This window comes from Crassostrea angulata, chromosome 2 (genome assembly GCF_025612915.1).
Source record: "Crassostrea angulata isolate pt1a10 chromosome 2, ASM2561291v2, whole genome shotgun sequence".
Lineage (NCBI taxonomy): Eukaryota > Metazoa > Mollusca > Bivalvia > Ostreida > Ostreidae > Magallana > Magallana angulata.
In genome coordinates this window covers 8,186,712-8,208,250 of record NC_069112.1, presented here as the reverse complement: position 1 = coordinate 8,208,250, position 21,539 = coordinate 8,186,712, and the positions used below count along the sequence as shown (strand labels likewise).

The window sequence follows — 21,539 nt, the reverse complement described above, 5'->3', positions numbered from 1 at the left end:
GGGTGATGCTTTTTTCAAATACTTCCGGTCCGAACTATTTTTGACACAACCCCTCGCTTCAACGCTTCAGTGACCTATTTTCGAAAATTTGCTAGTACTTTCAACATAACTATATCAACTACAAAAATGGTTATAAAATGGATTTTTTCAAAGATTTAAATTACAAATATGAAAGAAAACGCATAACTGCGTAGCATAGGCGTCGGAACCTGGTGGCTATTGCGAGGGGGGAGGGGCCTTCCCTCTTTTTTTGCAAAGTTATACAAAGCCGTAACCACAAGAACCTTTTTTCTTGTTTGTCAAGATTTTTGATAAGTTTAGCCCCCTTCTAACTTTCAATTTGCTTTGTGAAGTTTATTAATTAAACAGCATATTACGTTGACTATCAAGGAGTTCATCGATCATCCTGACGACGCGATGAAAACAGAGCGCTCTGGTTGTGTTTATATACAAGAACTTACCCACTCGACCATCTAGGCAAGACAAAAATCTTGCTTTCGATGACGAACGGAACCTAGCGCGCTACAGTGGGGAGCGCAGTGGCGGCTCCCTTCTAAGAGAGTGGGTTCCGGAGATCGCGAGTTCGAGCTTCGGTCGGGGCGGAGGTGGAGCCCCAACAAAAGTGAATTTTCCTGTGCTTTATATATATATATATATCTATATCATTCACTATGGGCAGGTATATGTCAATATGAGAGTTATTGCAATGTTTGCGCTGATTATATATGTGTGTATCTCTGCAATGTGTATCGTTCCGATTCTCTCAAATTGTCGATAAACTGTATTCCACCTGTATCTCAAGCGACTGTGTAGTGCGCGGCCGGCGCGCTAAGTTCCGTTCGTCATCGAAAGCAAGATTTTTGTCTTGCCTAGATGGCCGAGTGGGGAGCGCGGTGGCCGCTCAATGCTAGGAGAAAGGGTTCCGGAGGTCGTGGGTTTGAGCCTCTGTCGGGGCGCAGGTGGAGCTCCAGCAAAAGTGAATTTCCATGTGCTATATATATATATATATATATATATATATATATATATATATATATATATATATATTTTTTTTTTTTTTTTTTTTTTTCTTTGTTAAAATTCATCAAACATGTATTTTGGGATATATCCTTGTCAAATGTTACCCTGTTGGCTGGTCCATCGGTATTATAAAAGTTACGACTGTTGCTAAATATAGAATTAATTGCGGAAAATGGTGCTTTTTTCGTACATTAATATTAATACAGGTACTGCGCATGCCCGGCATGTAAGGGGGGTTTTTTTAACGTGCACCCTAAGAGTGAAATTTTTAGAGTGATAGTAGATGAAATAGTGGAAAAGACTTGTGAAAAATTATAACAAAACCAATATCCGGTGTTTGTTCGTGTTGTGACTGTGGACAGTAAATCAGTAAGTGTTTTATTTGGTCTTAAATCAACAAAGGAGATCTGTTTGTTTACCTGTTTACCTGTTTGAGCTGTATTCACTGATCTACATACATGAGTAATAACGCTACCCAGAGTTTAGATAATAGGAAAAGACACCGAGTATCTGATTTAGCGAATATGGAATCGGAAACGGAAACGGAGACTCCTCCTCCAAAGGACAAAATTGAAGAATTTCAAATTAGGGATATTTTCCAAGGAATTACCAATATCCAAAATACCCTTGGGGGCTTCATGTTAAGAATGGATGCACAAGGTCGACATCTAGATGAATTAACGAACGATATCCGAGGTAAGCATGGAATGCAAGAACAGGTGGAATTGGTGCAGGAACAAGCGAATGATACCTTATATACCGTTACGGAACTCGGAAGTAATCAAGAGAAAATGCTACGGGAGCTAAGTAGACTAAGAGACTATGTGATCAAACTGGAATTCCGTGTAAATTCCCAAGAAAAACAGATCCTAGAACTAAAAGCCCGTTCTCTTGAAAATAACATTATCATTAACGGAATTAAAGAACATGATCCGGAAAGAGGGAACGACGAAAACCTGGCAAAAATAATACAAAACGTTTTTGAAAAGGAACTGGAAATGGATAAGGAGTCTGTTGGAAACATGCATATTAAGGCCCTATATAGAATGGGTGACAGAGACGCAAGAAGAAAATTTCCTAGACCGGTGTGTATCCAGTTTGCTGACAAAATTTACAAAGATATGGTGATGAGGAAGATCCCGGTACTCCGCAGCAAAAAGTCGCCCATCAGAATAGCCAGCCACCAGCCAGAGGAGCTGAGGGAAAAACGCAGGAAACTGTTTGATATACAACAGAAGTACGCTGCCAAAAATGTGGACACGAAAATCAAGGGAGACAAGTTGGTTTTTACACGGAGCGGCAACATATACAGAGACAAACTGGGCCAACGTCCATCCGCTGACGAGGTCATCTCAGGTGAAGAAATCAAAAGTCCAATCTCTGCGGGTAAACAAATAGAGGACAACGGTAATCGGTTCACCGCCCACGCTACACCGACCGAATCTCTCAAGCAGGTCAGAGGAGCTCTCATCGATATCATGCGTGTCCCTACAGTGTCAAGTGCGAGCCACAATGTGTTTGCCTATCGATTTAAGAGTAACGACGGAACCATTCACGAGGGGGCGGACGACGACGGAGAACACGGGGCAGGGAGAGCCTTGCTGAGATCCCTTGTCGACAATGAACATCTAAATGTAACTGTCGTAGTATCAAGATGGTATGGAAGCAAAATAGGTGCGCGCAGATTCGTTCATATAAAGGATGTCGGATTGAGCGCAGTGAAAAACATCAATACTGACTCCGGGTAAACAATAGTGGTGGCGAAGAACAAAATACGGTATTTCCCTGTGTAACTTAATGACCATTTTCCTCTTATGGATATATAATATATATATTTAAAAAGAGACTTTTTTTTACTTTATTGTTCTCACAATTGTATGACCTTTTTCATGATTACCTTCAATCTACCTGATTTGTAAATTTTCTATGATTTTTCCATTTTTTCTGCATTTTTCCCTATTTTATTCTGTTTAAAGTGTTATTAATAATGCGCTATCGTCCGCCAATTTTCTTTCATTGTGTATGTTACGCCGGAATTTCTCAGTGTACAATTCGGGTTTTATATTTAGTATCAGCAGAGTCGTATCCGGTTTAACAGCTGGGAATCAGAGAATGGATCTTTTCTCTGTTCTTTTCCGTTTTTCCCCCTTTTTTGTTTTTATATAAAGTCACAACACTTTGACAACACCTGAGAGATATGCGTGCGTTATCCTTTAAAGAGTAAGTGTTACTTTTAGACGTGATTCTGTTCTTTATTACATGCTTATGTACATGAGTCGGGAGGATGTAATTATGCGTTTAATTTTACAAATAATAAGTAATTCTCCAATTGAATTACATCCTCACAATTAACTTCTAAACATAACTGTACATGAGGATAAGCACTGCTGTCTCTTCAAACGTCCCTATTTTAAAGCTAATATTACAATCTTTTTTCATATATGTGTATAACCAAGTACAGGGTCATGTTAAAAACTAGTTAAAATAAACTACCATGCATTTGCCAGTCTGCGCAATATGTACCTTTTCTAATATGCACAGCCTTTTATTTTCAATAGGGAACATAATATCCCTCTCTTCTCTCTATCGGGGCATGATATTTGTTATGTATTTTGTGTTTGACAATGGTTAAATTAACAGATGATTATATGACCAACCAACTGAAAATCATCTCTGTAAATTGTCAAGGACTAGGGGATAAAAGAAAATGTCAAGATGTTTTAATGAATTTAAAACTGAAAAAATATAATGTTTATTTTATTCAAGATACACATTTTACAACTGAAGAAGAAAATTATATAGAAACAATGTGGGGTCATGAGGTCTTTTTTAGCTCATATAAGTCAAATTCAAGGGGAATTGCAATTCTCTTTAATGATAATTGTGAAGTTAAAGTACATAAAAATTACAGAGATGAAAATGGAAATTATCTTATTTTAGAGGCTACAATCGACAACCTACAATTTTTACTAGTCAACTTATATGGCCCAAATTCTGATACCCCAGAGTTTTATTCCCAATTGTTAGGAAAGATAGAAGAAATTTACTCAGGCCAATATGTTATAATAGGTGGGGACTTTAACTTAGTATTGAATCAAGACCTAGATACAATGAACTATAAAAGAATAAATAATCCTAAGGCACAAGTAGAAGTTCATAAACTCATGGAGACTCTTGACTTAATTGATAGTTTTAGAGAAAATACTCCCACATTAAGAAGATACACCTGGAGAAAGAGAAACCCAATTAAACAGGGAAGACTTGATTTTTTTTTTGATCTCACAATCTTTTTTATCTCTGGCTCCACAAATAAAGTTTGAAAATAGTTATCGATCAGACCATTCACCAGTAGTATTAATTTTTAAAACAAATGAATTTAAGAGGGGTAAAGGTTTTTGGAAATTTAATAATTCACTACTAACAGACAAGGATTATGTTAAACTAATTAAGGAAAAGATTTGCGAGGTTAAGCTACAATATGCCTGTTTAGTCTATAATAGAGAATTAATCCCAGAGATAGACAATGACATAATATCTTTTACAATAAATGACCAAATATTTCTAGACATCTTGTTAATGGAAATAAGAGGAAAAACAATCTCATACTCTACTTTTAAGAAGAAAAATGCAAGTAAGCGAGAATCACAATTAGAAAAAGAAATACTAATTCTGGAACAAAACTTAGGAGAACAATCCTTGCCTGATATTACCAGTAAACAAAATGAACTTGAGAATATTAGAAAAGAAAGGCTTAAAGGACAGTGTTTACGGTCAAGAAGCAAATGGATAGAGGAAGGTGAAAAGCCTTCTAAGTACTTTACTTCTTTAGAATCTAAAAACTTTATCAATAAGCAAATACCAAAACTAGTGCAAGAAGACGAAACAATAATATATGATCAAGATGAAATTTTAAATGAAACAAAAAACTTCTATGAGAAGCTGTATAGTAAAAAAACACAGGAAGCTGGAGAAAATTTTGTTAAAGAAAAAATAAATCAGTTTGACTTTCCAAAATTAGATACTAAGGAATTGCAATGCATTGAAGGCCCATTAATTAAAACAGAAGTATTAAACTTTCTTAAAAAAATGAAGAATGATAAAAGTCCTGGACCGGATGGTTTCTCTAGCGAGTTTTTTAAATTTTTTTGGAAAGACTTGGGTTCCTTTATAACACGGGCAATAAATAACTCATATGAATTGTTAAACTTTTCCGAAACTAATAAATTAGGAATTATTACCTGTATTCCCAAAGAAGGAAAACCTAAGCAATATTTAAAAAATTGGCGCCCAATAAGTCTATTAAATGTTGTCTATAAATTAGCCTCTGGATGTATAGCTGAACGATTAAAAAAAGTCTTAGACAAACTAATCAGTAGTGACCAAACAGGACTTTTAAAGGGGAGATTCATAGGAGAAAATATTAGACTAGTGTATGATTTAATGAACTATACTGAACAAAACCAAATACCAGGATTATTAATGTTGATAGACTTTGAAAAAGCATTTGATTCCATATCTTGGAGATTTATTTACCAGACCCTTGATCTATTTAATTTTGGTGATTCAATTAAAGATTGGGTAAAAACTTTCTATAGTGGAATCAAGTCATGTGTTATTCAAAATGGGATAGCGTCAGATTATTTTTACCCTCAAAGGGGCTGTAGACAGGGTGACCCAATTTCACCATATCTTTTTCTTTTATGTGCAGAAGTTTTAGGGATTCTTATAAGAAATAACAAAGATATTAAAGGTATAATTATAGAAGGAGAAGAATATAAACTTTCACAGTATGCAGATGATACTACTCTGTTTTCAGATGGATCCCCAGAATCATTAGATGGAATTCTAAGAGAACTAGATTTTTTTGCTGACTTATCAGGACTAAAAATAAATTTTTCTAAAACAAAACTTGTTTGGATTGGGAGCAAAAAATTTTCAAAAGAGGTTTTTCATCATTCAAGATGGAAGTTAGAATGGGGAAATAACACTTTTGACTTGTTAGGAATTAAATTCTCCATAAATCTTACTGAAATGATTGATTTAAATTACAACCCAATATTTCAAAAAATTCAAAGTACTTTGAAACAATGGAAACGCAGAAAACTAACACCTTTTGGACGATTAGTGGTTTTGAAAAATTTAATTATTCCAAAATTTAACCACCTTATTCTTACCTTACCAAATCCCAACAATGAAATGTTAAAAGAAATTGATAAAGAACTATATTATTTCCTATGGGGTGGCAAAGTCCACAAAATAAAAAAAAATATTGTCATCCAAGATTATAGACTGGGGGGATTGAAAATGATTGATTACTCTGATTTTACACTTGCTTTGAAATCAAGTTGGATTCGTAGACTCCTCACATCAAAATCCAAGTGGGTTAATTTATTAGAAGCTCAAATGAAAATAAAAATAAATAACTTATGGATAAAGGGCTCGGATTATGTACTTAAACACAGTAAAAGTATAGGTAACAAATTTTGGTCAGAGGTGTTCCTAAGTTACATAAAAATAAGTGAGACAATCTCCCAAAACACCAATCCACTTTTTGAACACATATGGTATAACCCAAGGGTAAAGATAAACAAGGAAAGTATATTTTTGAGAAGTTTTTTTAATGCTGGTTTTGTTTGCATCATTGACCTTTTTGATATAGATGGTGACTTTAGAAGTTTTGAATCTTTAATTGAACTTGGTATTAAGACTAACTTTGTTGAATATAATGGTCTAAAAAAGAGTATATTAAAACGAATAGGTGAATGCAATATAAAAGAAATTAAACCAACAGTTGGACCATATATCCCAAACACATTAGCCATATTCTACAAAAATAGAAAAGGATGTAAAGATATGTATAATATATTGATAAGGGAAAAGAGGGTCCAAAATAAAGCAATACTAAAATGGGAAGAGAATGACACAATATTTAATGAGAATGATTGGTATAAAATATTTGAACTTCCTTTTAAGACAACCCAAGAATCTAAATTCCATTGGTTACAATTCCAAATTTTACACAGGATATTACCAACAAATTATTACTTGCATAAGCTTAAACTTATTGAATCCCCTAAATGTTCTTTTTGTAAACAAGATTCTGAAACAATCAGCCATCTTTTTGTGGAATGCCCATTTGTAAAAGAACTATGGAGTGACATTGAAGAGTTATTTTTAAGAAACTACAGGGTGTCCCTAATGTTTGATAAGCAAAGTATACTTTTTGGTAAATATAAAAACTACCATATGTATAGAATACAAAACCTGTTAAGTTATATTGTAAAACAGTATATTTTCACTTGTAGACTTAAAACTTACCCAACTTTAAGTGTGTTGGAACTCAAAAGGAAAATTGAAAACAGGCTTCTTGTGGAAAAATATTTACTTTTAAAGAACTGTGAATTTGAAAAATTTGAGAGACACTTGGAGAATATTATTGAAAGAATTTAGCAAGTCTTTACTATATCCCCAACTATTTGTTAAAAGAATGTATGATGCTTTTTTAAAATATCTAAATAAATCTTTTTGATAAGCAAACCCTAATAGACAGCTATGCTGCAAAGCAACCATTGCCCCGTCAGCTTTTTTCTCTCCGCCTTCTTTTCTCTTATAAATAAATATATGTACATGTACGTGCTAAATATTATGTTCATGCTGGTGTTTGTGTATATTATAATCACATATTGGAAAATCCTTAAATTTAGAGCTGTCAATTTATAAGTTGGTGTGCATGTTATATTTTTTATTTGCTTTTCTTCTTTTGTTTCTTTTGTTTGTGTTTATATGCATATTATTTCACTCAATGTTTTCTGTCCTTTCTCACCCCCACTAAAAACATAAAAATCAAACTTTCACACCATTGTGAACTATTATATATCTATTCTTGCATGTATATTGTATGTAAAAAAAATGTTGAGATTCCAAAAGAAATGTATTATGTAAGAAAGCTGTGAAAGTCATGAATAAAAAACATAAATAAAAAAAAAAAAAAAATATTAATACATTAATATTAATATGTAGCCTGAAATTTGAATTTCAGAAAAAAAAATTTGGACTTATATCCTATGTAAAATGAACGGATTTATTGTTCAAAACAAATACTTTAACGTTATGCAGCAATGTTAAGGTGTCCCGGAGCTAAAAATCGGCTGAAAAACCATATTATATGAATCATTAGAAATTTACTTTGACTTGAAGTATTCCCTAAAATCTGAATAACATATGTTGACAACAATGTTATACATATTATTTGATGCATTTTTGTGACGTCATATGTACTTCGTTGTGACGTGACGAGCGTATCCTAACATTACAGCTTATGTAATTAAATCGCATCGGCGCATGATTTATTTTAAAAATTTAGTTTGTAAAAATATTTTTTTGAAATCTCAAAATCTGAGTAAACGTAATCCTCAATCAAAAGAAAATAAAATTACCTAAATGACCGGACTTTTTAGGATATCAATGGGCGTATTTTTTGTGGAATTCATAAAAATATATATTGTGAAAAGAAAATCCGTAAAATGATACTTTGCACTGGTTTATCGTTTCATCTCTCGAAAAAGTTTGTTTAGCTTTTTGTGAAATATAAAACAAGACTTGAACAAACCGTTGATTTTTTGGAATATATAAATCGCATAAGATGTTGTTTTTTTTTCAATGTCGATAAGTATTATCGATCGAGATCGGTATTTAGACATCGCAGTCACTTAAACGGAAAATGCTTTTTACCTGATATGCTTTGAAGACAAAACCTCTATTGAACTATTTTTACTGGTTTTAAATACTGTTTTATAAAAAAAGAACATTTCTTCAACTTATAATTTTAATTCTGAAAATTAATGTTGAGGAAAATATATTTATGCTCGTTGTTAAGCGTGTATAGAGTAAAATGATGAAGCTTTAAAGGGGCATGGTCACGATTTTGGTCAAACGTTATTTTTTCGATCTTAATGTTTATAATGCTTCAGTAAGGCATTTGTAATAGGCAACCGAAATTTGAGTGTCATTTGTTAAGTTATAAGCGAGTTACAGAGCTACAATACCTCGCTATGTAAACAAATGTTTTGTTTACATTGTGAATGTTGAAGTAAAAATTCCAGTTTTAGACTTAAAATGACTGTGTTAATCGCTAGGAAGTGTTTATTTATGCTTAAAATAAATAAGAATACAGACAAATTTTCTTGAAGATTTTTACTGGTATATGGAACCCATGTAAACAAAAACAGGGCACGAGCCTTGCTTACATGACAAAGAATTGTGAGCCCTGCATCTTGCTTAAAACTGATCTACGGGCATCCAAATTTCATTCGATCATTTGAAATGCATTCATAGAGCATTGTAAATAATAAGAACAGAAAAATAGAATTTGACCAAAATCGTGACCATGCCCCTTTAACGAATAGTATACAATTATTTAATGCTTGAGCAGTTGGCCTCGGGCAATAGATCATACTGAGCTGTTCCCTGCACCTCGGGAAAATATTATGGTCTATTGACTGTTCAAGCATTAAATAATTGTTTTATTACCTAATTCCTTTTTTAAGTTTTCCGTGTTTATAATTTGCAGATGGTTTTCGTGCCATTATGCAATATACTAAGATTTTTTTTCATCTTTTACATGCACCAAACCTGTTGCATGCATTACAACATCTCAATTTAATATCAGTTTACACAAAGAAGGCGGAGTCTTCAACCCATTAGATTTTGAATAGTCTTTTACCTTATATGAGGCTTTAAGACCGCGGAACATTAACTGGCAAGATTGGAAATATACAGCTTTCGTCAGTTTCACTTGTTACAGTCAAAACATTTGAAACGGGCGGGAACAAATTGACACGGACGTCTGAGAAAACATTGGATTGAAACTGTAGTTATAGGAAATGTATTTTCAATCCACCTCAGCATTTATAACTTGCATACTAATGTAAAGCGATCGAAAAATATTTTAATTAATATCAGAAAAGCGGTTGAATTTTTTTTTATTTCATCAATAAGTATAATCAGCAAATGTGAAAAAATACCAATTCGGAGATATCATACGCAGGGCAAAGCATTGTCCGATGACATCTTAGATGAAAATTTTATATATTCTATTATTGGATATAATTTTAATCTTATTAATGGGAACTTTGATTGTTCTTCTCTGTGAATAAACCTCACTTGATATCAGACTTGTGACGACTGATTCTCTGAAGTCATCGGACAATGCCTTGCTATTATCTCTCCAGAATTGAGATCTTCTCATATTTGCTGATTACCGGTATATACTTATTGGTAAAATAATTTTTTAAAATCCTTTTTTTAAATTTTGTCCTTAGCTGATACTAAATATAATGTTTTTCGATCGCTTTAATTAACATGTATATAGCAAGTTAGAAATGCCGAGGTGGATTGAAAATACATTTCCTATAACTACATGTACAGTTTCAATCCAGTGTTTTCTCAGACGTCCCTGTCAATTTGTTTCCGCCCATTTCAAATGTTTTGACTGCAACAAGTGAAATTGACGTACGCTGTATATTTCCAATCTTGCCAGTTAATGTTCCGCAGTCTTAAAACTGTTGAATATTTGATACTCCATTTAGATAACATTGAATTTGGATTCACCAAGTACTAAAAACAGCGTCTATGTAAAGAAGTATACATTCCCTGAGAAAGGATGTAACATTATAACGTACACGCGTTCTGATATACGTTGCCGGTCCAATAGATCACAGTCTATTGACCGGCGGTCCAATACATCACAGTCTATTGACCGGCGGCCTAATAGATCGCAGTCTATTGACTGGCAGTTCAAAATAGACGCAAATATTTAATTTGTAATAAAACAACAAAATCCCTTTGATTAGGTAATAATTGATCTTAGTTGTCAGAATTTTTAATAAATAGAGATTTGTTTAAGTTTTAGGTCAGCTTCGTTTCGTTGTTAAATACATCTATTAGGTCTCAATTTGATCAGACACTGACAAGACGTAATAACGCGTGAAACAAGTCAGACGTTGTTTTGTGACGTATGGATAATTACCTTAATTTTTAGAATTTTAATATTTAACATTATACAAAAACCTAATTTTTGAGGGTTTTTTTTTGTAATGTTAGATATATGATATCAACTTACAATATCCTTATGTCTGATAATTTTTCCAAGATACTTTCGCAATAATCTATATTTGTCATTATCAAACTGAATTCCGAATGAGTTACTGGCTTTCTTACGAAATTCGTCATTTCTACAAATAAAACATATAATCAGTAAATAATATGATCATGTCAATAAATAATACAATTACTATTCAATGGATAATTACAACATCATGTGTTTTATTCGTTTAATACTACTTATTGAAAGTAATTACTTGTCAATGTAGTCAAGCACCAAATCTGCCGCTTTTCCCGATCCTTTCATAATGATCACTGGGACGTTTTCTTTGAGTGCTTTAGCTACATGTACAATAGTTCTCAAATCCCCTTCACAGACTATGATAGCAATGGGGACAGGCATTTCTATAAAAAAAAAAAAAAACATGAATTTATTCATATAAAGGTAAATAAAATATATTTATAAAAATGTTAACGTTGATAAAAACATACTTATATTCATTTCCGGATTGAAAAACGATACTTCTTGTTTTGAAATATGTTTTTCAAATTCTAGCAGTTGATCTTCATCCTCTCCGATGATCTTCTCGTAAATTGCTTTTGTATATTCACATGGCCAGGTTTCTGTATTAAAATCTTCCGACGTATCATCTAAAGGCTGGCATATGTATAAAAAAAAAATACTTTCATGTTGCAACTGCTTATTTTTAAGTTTTAAAAAATAATTTGCATAGAAATGAGTTATAATGAAACAAAATTTCAAGGAAAATTTAAGCTCTTGTACTTTTTTTTCCGTATATAAATCTCTACTATATTGATTTTGTTCAAAATTAATATACCCACAGTACCGGTATTTTACGGTCACACTGAGTTTTGGGGGTAACAATCACGAAAATACATATTTTTTAAAAAAGTTTCTGAAAGATAAAACTTTGTATATCTTTATTATTCAATCAAAAATGTGTTTAGCCTATTGTTAAATAGAAAACATGGATGTATCAAACCCTTGAACAATCTGTATGACTCAAATCACATTTTTTTATGTCGGTAAGTTTTATAGATCGGTATTTAGAAATTGCATTCACACACGTGGATGTATTCTCCCAGCATAGGTCGTGCAACACAAGCTTTGCTTACACCTCTTTCAACGCCTGATGTACAATATTCTAGTACACTCTGAAACTATGGGCAAAATGTAATTAAAATTGATCTATTTGCTTCTTTTATTTATAGATACAAGTTGCTGTCCTTTAAAAAAGGACTACAATACGTGGACCATTTGCATGTGTTTCCAACGAAAACGTGAAAGCCTTAAAATTATCAGAGATTCCACAGAATCCAGCCCTCTGCTTTTAACCGCTTAATTTGTACGTTGTATTGCGTATACATGCATGTATAGCCCTGTCTTTTTATCTCAGAATTTAAAGGATTCATACTTCTAAAATAATTATGATTTATTTATGAATGAAGTTTGCATGTATAGTATCAGGCACTCGGTGAATTCTGCTATTTGTACACACATTACGATTCGCATTACTTTATTAACTATGCAGTGACAGCTTTGTGTAAATTAAAACATTTCATAATTTGATGCATTTTTCTTGAGATTTAAACTTTTATAGTGACATAATTATTCAATCATACTTAAATGCTTAAAAAAATTAATCGGGAAGTTCTCTAACCTCGCCTTCTATAAATGTAAAGTAAAGTTACATGTGTATTCGGAAAACAACAAAACATTGCAAATTATGCTTTTTGATGCATGTTGTAGTTTCGGCATAACATTAACTTATTTCATAACACTGATAGTTCATATCACATGCCAATCATTTCTTTAAAGGGAATACCTTGTCTGTACCCTTTACCAACAACTTTACAATAACAGCGCCTTTGAACTTATATGTGTCATATGGCACGGAATCCCGATCCCGATTCAGATAAACTTGTGCTAGCCTGGTTCCCTGAGCTACCCATTACGCACAGGAACCAGGCTAGCTCATGCGCAGGCTAAATTTTCCCCATAGCATCCGGTTTAACCTCGCTTATATATTTTCTGCGTGGACCTCAGGGTCTACGCAATGATTATATTCATTCATGTTTATTTCAAAATTACTGGGAGAACTATTTCGCGGATTTAACAATTAAAATTTGATCACATGAGTTAGTTCCACAGATGTTTGAAAATTTAGAAAAATCAGTTTTTGAACATTAAAATTAATCGTTGATTTTACACAAATCAGCAGCAATGTCATTTCCTATGATAGTTTTAAATTTGCCCACTAAGTCTTTGCCCGTTTAGATCCTCCCTTCAAACTTACTGTACAGGAGAAACGAATCACCAATGCCATGTGCACGCCATGCTTGTTATGATCATGTGACACACTCTTTTCCGGCGTTGACAGAGATGTAAGCGAAGCTTGTATAATACGACCTCTGGTGAGAGAATGAGTGGATACCGCTAATTTTCTGATATTCCTTTTTTTTTTTTTACATTTTTGCTCGTTTTAAACACTGTCCTAAATATGAAAAAAACTTTTCATCAACGTATAACTTTAGAAACATTTTCTTTGAGTGGATATATTTATGCTTGTAGCTAAGCGTATGTCATAAAAGATGATAATTAAAGCTCGAACAAGTAGGTCAAACTATTTCCCTTTTTTGTATTTATCTCCTGTATTGCACTGGAATATATCGCAATCAGGATTTCATTTTAAATGCCTATTGGCGTTCAGGGATTAGTGCTCAAATATTTGAATTGCATTTAACTTTTAAATGCAATAATTCTATTCAGAAAAAAAGTAAGCGGTCTATATTTCCAAAACGACTGCAAAAACGACACATATCAGTCATGTTTTATTCTGTTGATAAAAAATTGACTGCAGTTGACATGATCTTTAATTAATTTGTTTTAAATCAATTTGTAGGTCAGTTTGGTTTATTTCTTTATTATCACTTTAGGTTTCAATAAGATCGGATACGGACAAGACAAACGAACGCGTTAATTTTATTAGACGTTGTTTTGTGACCTATGGCTTATTACTAATATTTACCTTAGAACATAATTTTAGTTGAAAACAGCATACTAAAGGAAAAAACAACAACAACAACAAAGGAAAAAAACAACAACCAACAAGCTGTTAAAAGACAACATAATTATAGACTTGTTTATGTCAAATATATAGTTAATTGAGAAAACAACGCCAAAACTGAACCTTTTGGGGGGCAATATTGATGAGTTTAATGTGACGTTGTGGATCACCAATACTCTTTTCATCTTTATCTTCTCCAAATTCCATGTCCTCATAATGTCCATAAGCCTCCTGTATGACGTTTGAAACTACTTCCTTGTTCTTGCGAAATAATATCCAGGTTTCTACAAGAAAATGCGTTTTTATATTTTGTTTGAATTAAACATTAAATATAAATGTATGTATTCCACCATTGTTATCGTACGCCAGTCTTTCCCTTTTTAGGGTCTTCCGTTTCTAACGGAAGACCCTCTTGTTATTCTACGGTTTCTTTTTCTTTATTTAGGGTCTTCCGTTTCCGACGGAAGACCCTCTTGTTATTCTATTGTTTCTTTTCCTTATTATTATTTTATTTTTTATTTTTTTTCTGACTTTTTTCGAACGCTATTTCTCGTGAACTACATGACCGATTTGCATGAAATTTACAGGACACATTGAGCAACAAATATACTTGATATCATAAAATTTCTGGCTGATGACGTCACTTCCGGTTCGAGAGTTTTAGGATTTAGTGAATTTTTAAGGACTATTTTGTCCACGTAACTTCTCAAAAACTAATTGCGATAGAAACGTGAAACTTTCAGGGATAATAGATGAATGTCTGTAGATGATCCTATTTATCTGATATTTTGAAAAATGCGCAAGGCGGCGAAGCTCACCCGAGCTCAAAAATAGGCACCATTTTTTTTCACGAATTTTTCGCACATTTTCGGCCCTAGCTTTTAATGTGTAAATATTTTGTTAAGACATGTAATGCAAAAGTTGTTCAGATTAACTAGGACTTGCGTTTGATTTCAGGAAAAAGGGGCTGGCCCCTCAAATAAGGGGCCAAAATGGCTCTTAAGTCTTTTTGCAATAACTCTTTACTGAAAAATAATTTGTTATCAATTATAGAACCAAAAATGTTCATTGTATATCTGTTTATTTATACAGTACCATGCCTAAGTCATATGTTACGTAATTATGGGTTTTAAGGGGCCAGAAGTCCAAAACTTTGATCTTTAGTATCTAGAAAAGGAGAATTATTTTGATAAGCATTATAGAACAAAAAATGCTTATAATAATGTTCTTAACAATATGCTACCTAAATAATTTTTGTTGGTGGCCCCAGTAAGGATTTTAAGGGTCGGCCCCTAAAACATAATTGTTCAGATATCTCTAGAACAGTCAACAATTTCTGAATACTTGTTGAGCAAAATGTGTTTATATTTACAAGACCTTTTATTTGATATCAAGGAATAAGGGCTGGCCCCTCAAATAAGGGGCCAAGAGGGCTCTAAAGTCTTTTAATAATAACTCTTTACTGAAAAATAATTTGTTATCAATTATAGAACCAAAAATGTTCATTGTACATCTGTTTATCTATACGGTACCATACTTAAGACATATGATACGTAATTAGGGGGTTCAAGGGGCCAGATGTCTTAAAATTTGGTCATTAATATCTAGAAAAGGAGAAATATTTTGAAAAGCCTTGTAGAAGAAAAATTGCTCAAAATAATGTTCTTAACGATATGGGATCTAAAAATATTTTTTGGTGGCACTGGTAAGGAGTTTAAGGGTCGGCCCCTAAAACACAGTTGTTCGAATATCTCTAGAACAGTAAACAATTCATGAATACTTGTGTAACAAAATATGGATATATTTACAAGACCTTTCATTTGATATCAAGAAAAAGGGGCAAACCCCTCAAATAAGGGGCCAAAAGGGCTACAAAGTCTTTTCATTATAACTTATTTTTAAGCGATAATTAGTTATTAATCATAAAGCAGAAAATAAGAGCTTATTATTCATAATTCAAAACTGAAATCCGTTCTAAAATCGGCCGATGCAATACAGAGAAAAAGGGGTTTGTTAATTTGTACTTGGCATCATTCGGATTTTGTTAACTCGTACCAAGAATAATTCGATTTTTTTTGTTTTAGTTTCTTACGTTTGTTGGTTTAAGAACCCTGCTTCTTACAGGAACTTCTAGCTTTACTTTCGACATTACCGGAAGACCCACTTGTTGCTTTGCAACGAGCTTTGCTCTAGTCATTATTATTATTCTTCCTCTGACTTTTTTTGTGGCTTATATCTCAAAAACTATTCAACTGATTTCCATGAAATTTTTAGAACTTATTTGGTATCGTAAACACTCGAGGTAATTAAAATCTAAACTTATGAAGTCACTTCCGGTTTCAGAAATTGACGATTTTGTAAAATTTTAAGGGTCATTTGTCCACGCATCTCCTCCGAAACTAATCAAGATAGAAGCTTGAAATTTTCAGGGATTGTAGATAAATGTATGTAAATGTATCCCATTGACTTCACTTATGAAAATTGTGTAAGGCTTCGAAGCTTGCCTGAACCTGAAAATAAGCACCAAATTTTTCCACGAAATCTTTGAACATTTTCTGAAATATCCTTTCATGTATACATATTTTGTGAAAAAATGTAATGCAAAAGATTTTATTCTTGCAAGACCTTTAATTTGATATAAAGGAAAAGGGGCTGGCCCCTCAAATTAGGGGCCTAGAGGGCTCTAAAGTCTTCTTACAATAACCTTTTACTGAACAACAATTTGTTATCAATCATAGAAGCAAAAATGTTAATCGTACAACTGTTTATCTGTACAGTACCATAGCTTAGTCATATATTACGTAATTAAAGGTTTCAAGGGGCCAGAAGTTCAAAACTTTGATCATTTATATCGGAAAAAAAGAGAAACATTTTGAAAAGCAATGTAGAACAAAATTTGCTCAAAATGATGTTCTGTACAATATGCCACCTTAAATTTTTGTTGATGGCCCAACTAAGGATTTTAAGGGTCGGCCCCTTAAACACATTTATACAGATATCTCGAGAACGGTTAACACTTTGTGAACACTTGTTGAACTAAATATGTCTATATTTGCAAGACCTTTAATTTGATATCAAGAAAAAGGGACTGGCCCCTCAAATTAGGGGCCAAGAGGGCTCTAAAATCTTCTTACAATAACTCTTCACTGAACAAAAATTTGTTATAAATTATAAAAGCAAAAATGTTCACTGTACAGCTGTTTATCCTTTTATTTGATATAAAGAAAAAAAGGGCTGGCCCCTCTAATTAGGGACTAAAAGGGCTAAAAAAAGTCTTTTTATGATAACTTTTTTATAAGCAATAATTTGATATTTTTCATTTAGCAAAAACAAGGAACTTTTTAAGCTTAATCTAACGCTGAAATTCGTTTTAAAATCGGACCATGCACTACAGAGAAATGGGGGTTTGAAATTTGATTTTTCCGAAAATTTTGATTCCGCGTTCTTGGTTTAAAAAATAATTCGTACCAAAAATAATCGTGTCAAGTCGTACATGAACACTTTCGGGTTTATTTTGTTAAGTCATTCTTGAAATCGGAAAGGTTTTTGTTAAGCCGTACTAAAAATTATTCGGCTTTTTGTTAAGTCGTACCAAGAATTATTCGATTTTTTTCTTATTGTTTTAGTTACTCTTGTTCTTGGCTTAAGATCACTGCTTCTTACAGGTACTTCTAGCTTTTCTCTCGACATTAACGGAAGACCCACTCGTTGCTTTGCAACGAGCTTTGCTCTAGTTCTTATTATTCTTTTTTTTCTTTTTCTGACTTTTTTGGAGCGTTATTTCTCAAAAACTACCCAACCGATTTGTACGAAATTTTTAGGGGTGATAGAACGTCATCGACGCTACATATTATTAAATTTTTGCTTGATGACGTCACTTCCGGTTTCAGATATAGACGATTTTGTAAATTTTTAAGGGTCATTTTGTCCACGTATCTCCTCCGAAACTAATCAAGATAGAAGCTTAAAATTTTCAGGGGTTGTAGATGAATGTCTGTAGATGTACCCCTATGCTTCCAATTATGAAAATTGCTCAAGGCCTCGAAGCTCGCCTGAACCTGAAAATTAGCACAAAATTTTTTCACGAAATTTTTGCACATTTTCTGTAATACCTTTCTATGTGCACATAATTTGTTAAAACATGTAATGCAAAAGTTGTTTCAATTTGCCCGAGCTTTCCTTTGATATCAAGAAAAAGGGGCCGACCCCTCAAATTAGGGGCCAAGGGGGCTCTAAAGTCTTCTTACAATAACTCTTTACTGAACAATAATTTGATATAAATTATATAAGCAAAAATGTTCATTGTACAGCTGTTTATCTATACAGTACCAAACTTAAGTCATATGTTACGTAATTAGGGGTTTCAAGGGGCCAGAAGTTCAAAACTTTGATCATTAATATCTGAAAAAGGAGACATATTTTTAAAAGCAATGTAGAACAAAAGTTGCTTAAAATGGTGTTCTTGTCAATATGCTACCTTAAATGTTTTTGTTTATGACCCCATTTAGGAGTTAAAGGGTCGGCCCCTAAAACACATTCGCGCAGATATCTCAAGAACGGTTAACATTTCATGAACACTTGTTAAACAAAATATGTTTAAATTTGCAAGACCTTAAATTTGATATCAAGAAAAAGGGGCTGTCCACTCAAATTAGGGGCCAAAAGGGCTCTAATGTCTTTTTACAGTAACTCTTTACTGAACAATATTTTGTCATTCATTATAGAAGCAAAAATGTTCATTGTACAGTTGTTCAACTATACAGTACCATACCTAAGTCATATATTACGTAATTAGGGGTTTCAAGGGGCCAAAACTCAAAACTATGATCATAAATATCTGAAAAAGGAGAAATATTTTTAAAAGCAATGTAGAACAAAAGTTGTTCAAAATAATGTTCAGAACAATATTAAACCAACAATTTTGTTGTTAGTGGCCCCGGTAAGGGGTTAAAGGGTCGGCCCCTAAAACACATTTGTTCATATATCTCGAGAACGGTTTACAATTCATGAACACTTGTAGAACAAAATACGTTTATATTAGCGAGACCTTTATTTGATATCAAGAAAAAGGGGCTGGTCCCACACATTAGGGGGTACAAGGGCTACTAAGACTTTTTATGATAACTCTTTTCTGACCAATAATTTGATATTTACTATAAAGCAACAAAGCAGCTTTTATTAAGCTTAATTTAAAATTGAAATCCGTTTTAAAATCAGACGATGCATTACAGAGATATCGGGGTTTAAAAATTGATTTTTCCGGAAATTTTGTTTCCGCGTCCTTGGTTTAAAAAATAGCGTAATGTTTATAATAAAATTAACTCTAACCAAAAATAATTGTTAAGTCGTACTTAAACACATTCGGATTTTTTTGTTAAGTCGTTCTTGAAATCAGAAAGGTTTTTGTTAAATCGTACTTAAAATCATTCGGGTTTGTTAAGTCGTACCAGGAATAATTTGATTTTTTTCATCTTTTTATTTTAGTTACTCTTGTTATTGGTTTAAGAGCTCTGTTTCTTACAGGAACTTCCAGCTTTACTTCCGACATTAACGGAAGATCCACTCGTTGCTTTGCAACGAGCTTTGCTCTAGTTTCAGTTTATTTTTTTTTTTGTTAAGGTTTTCCGTTTCCAACGGAAGACCTTATAATGATAGTAATGTTTTTTTTTTCTTTCTCTTTTTTTCTCCTTTTTTCGGAGAATTTCTCAGATGTGGATGAATAGATTTCCTTGAAATTTTTAGGGATGATAGAAAACGATAATATCTCAAGGCGCTTTTTTCATTTTTTAAAATTCATTTCCGGTCGTCTGTTTCCTCTCCCGCGACGAAAAGCTTGTGGCATCGAAATCTCAGAAACAATTAAGACTTGAACATCCAAACTTTAAGGGATGATAGACTTATTGTTGTAGATGTGTTTAAACTATTTTGTTTTGTTCGTCGCAACTTCCGGTCGTCCTTGACCGCTCTTTCTGAAATTTCTTTATTTACGTATTTTATTTATTTTACAAAGAATGAATATGATAGTATAAATTCTTTCATGTTTTATCTATGCGATGTTAAATTAACTAAAACATTCTACTTCCGGTGAGATATCTCAATTATCTCAGGTAGCTTTTAAAAAAAAAGTTGTTCCCACGCGTACGAGATCTCAAAACTATTAGTGATAAAGATACGAAACTTTCATGGATGATAGACATTGGAATGAAGATGTGTTTAACTGCTTTCATTTTGTCCACCGTCACTTCCGGTTCAAACCGGAAGAGTTCAAACAAATCATGTTGTTTATAAGTTTAACTGTTTTTCTTTGACAATTTTAAATAAATTGATAGGCAATAAAGTCCTGTTATCTAATGTTTAACAAATACTAACTTTTATTTTCATGAAGCACTTCCGTTTGTCCGTTTCCTGTCCCGAGACAAAGTATTTGACTCCTCGAGATCTCAAAAACGGTAATGACTTTAACAATTTTACATTTTTTTCGTTTTGCTCGCATAACTTCCGGTCGTCATCGGAAGCACTTCAGAAAAATGTGTTTACGTATTTAATTTATTTCTCGTAGAATAAAGACATTAGTATAAATTTTTACATATGTCATCTATGCAATGTCAAATAAAAAAAAAATCTCTTTCCGGTGAGATATATCGATTATCTCAGGAAGTTTTTTTTAAATATATTTTGTACCCGCAAGATCTCAGAAACTTTTACTGATTATAGACATTTGATTGAAGATGTGTTTAAACAGTTTTATTTTGTCGACCGTCACTTCCGGTCCAGATTGGAAGAGATAAAACAAATCAAGCTGATTATCTGTTTAACTGTTTTCATTCGATAGTTTTAGTTACTTCAATAAATAATAATGTAAGATAGGCAAGTAAACAAGAACTAATAAATTCAATTTTCATTGAACACTTCCGTTTGTTTGTTCCCTGTCCCGAGACAAACAACCTTATTTCGACGAGATCTCAAAAACGGTAACGGCTTGAACAACCAACTTTGTGAGATGATAGATCTATGTTTGTACATGTGTTAACACTATTTTGTTTTATCCGGCGTAACTTCCGGTCGTCACAGGAAGTACACCTTATTTTGATTTTATTAAAATAATTTGGGTATTTTGCATGGAAGTATCATTTTAGCAAAAGAAATACAAAAGGTCATCTACACATGGTAAAACAATTAAAAAAAAGTTTAACTTCCGGTGAGACATCTCAAATAACTCAAGTAGCCTTCTTTTCTCAAAACAAAGTACCCGCACGATCTCAGAAATTGTGAGAGATTAAGACGCAAAACTTCTAATGGACATTTGATTTAACATGTGTTTAATGGGTT

At 32.8% G+C, this 21,539-nt stretch overlaps 1 protein-coding gene across 1 annotated transcript in view; it reads right to left on the bottom strand.

The window, feature by feature from the left end:
* Positions 1–21,539, bottom strand: part of LOC128171913 (transient receptor potential cation channel subfamily M member 2-like) — an 89,431-nt gene that overhangs the window by 50,485 nt on the left and 17,407 nt on the right. Inside the window, exons 3-6 of the mRNA XM_052837686.1 lie at positions 14,334–14,494; positions 11,614–11,779; positions 11,379–11,526; positions 11,141–11,252 (exon numbers count right to left, since the gene is read on the bottom strand). Coding sequence (XP_052693646.1) covers positions 11,141–11,252; positions 11,379–11,526; positions 11,614–11,779; positions 14,334–14,494 — 587 coding nt within the window. The remainder of the gene's footprint in view (positions 1–11,140; positions 11,253–11,378; positions 11,527–11,613; positions 11,780–14,333; positions 14,495–21,539) is intronic.